Source organism: Penaeus monodon, chromosome 23 (genome assembly GCF_015228065.2).
Source record: "Penaeus monodon isolate SGIC_2016 chromosome 23, NSTDA_Pmon_1, whole genome shotgun sequence".
Classification (NCBI taxonomy): Eukaryota; Metazoa; Arthropoda; class Malacostraca; order Decapoda; family Penaeidae; genus Penaeus; species Penaeus monodon.
The window spans coordinates 39,229,716-39,230,061 of record NC_051408.1 but is presented as its reverse complement, the minus strand read 5'-3'; the positions used below and the strand labels follow the sequence as shown (position 1 = coordinate 39,230,061).

The window sequence follows — 346 nt, the reverse complement described above, 5'->3', positions numbered from 1 at the left end:
TTAAAACAAAGGCTATGCTTATCGACTTCATCATAGACTCGTTAATGCATTCCTAAGCATATTACAAGGAGATCCAATCCCCTTACCAATAGACGTCTCGAGATCATGTCTTCAGCGATCGAGTAATAATGCCGAAGAATAATGTGCCGTTGGGGATAGGCCGTGCACTTTTATATAGGCCTAGGATAATGCATCTTTGCCTTTTATCCTTGAAGTATTTTAATTTTTTCGTGATTCAAGTTTTTTTTTAGACTTTATCATGTTGGCGACTTTCTTATTATTTTTTTTCCTCGTCCTTCATTCTTCATTTTCTATGTTCTCGATGATATTTTTCTGACATTTAGCT

At 35.5% G+C, this 346-nt stretch overlaps 1 protein-coding gene across 1 annotated transcript in view; it reads right to left on the bottom strand.

Annotated features, from left to right (window-relative positions):
- LOC119588245 (glycine-rich protein DOT1-like) overlaps window positions 1-107 on the bottom strand; it is a 4,058-nt gene extending 3,951 nt beyond the window's left edge. Inside the window, exon 1 of the mRNA XM_037936941.1 lies at window positions 87-107. Coding sequence (XP_037792869.1) covers window positions 87-107 — 21 coding nt within the window. The remainder of the gene's footprint in view (window positions 1-86) is intronic.
- Between the last annotated feature and the right edge of the window lie 239 nt (window positions 108-346).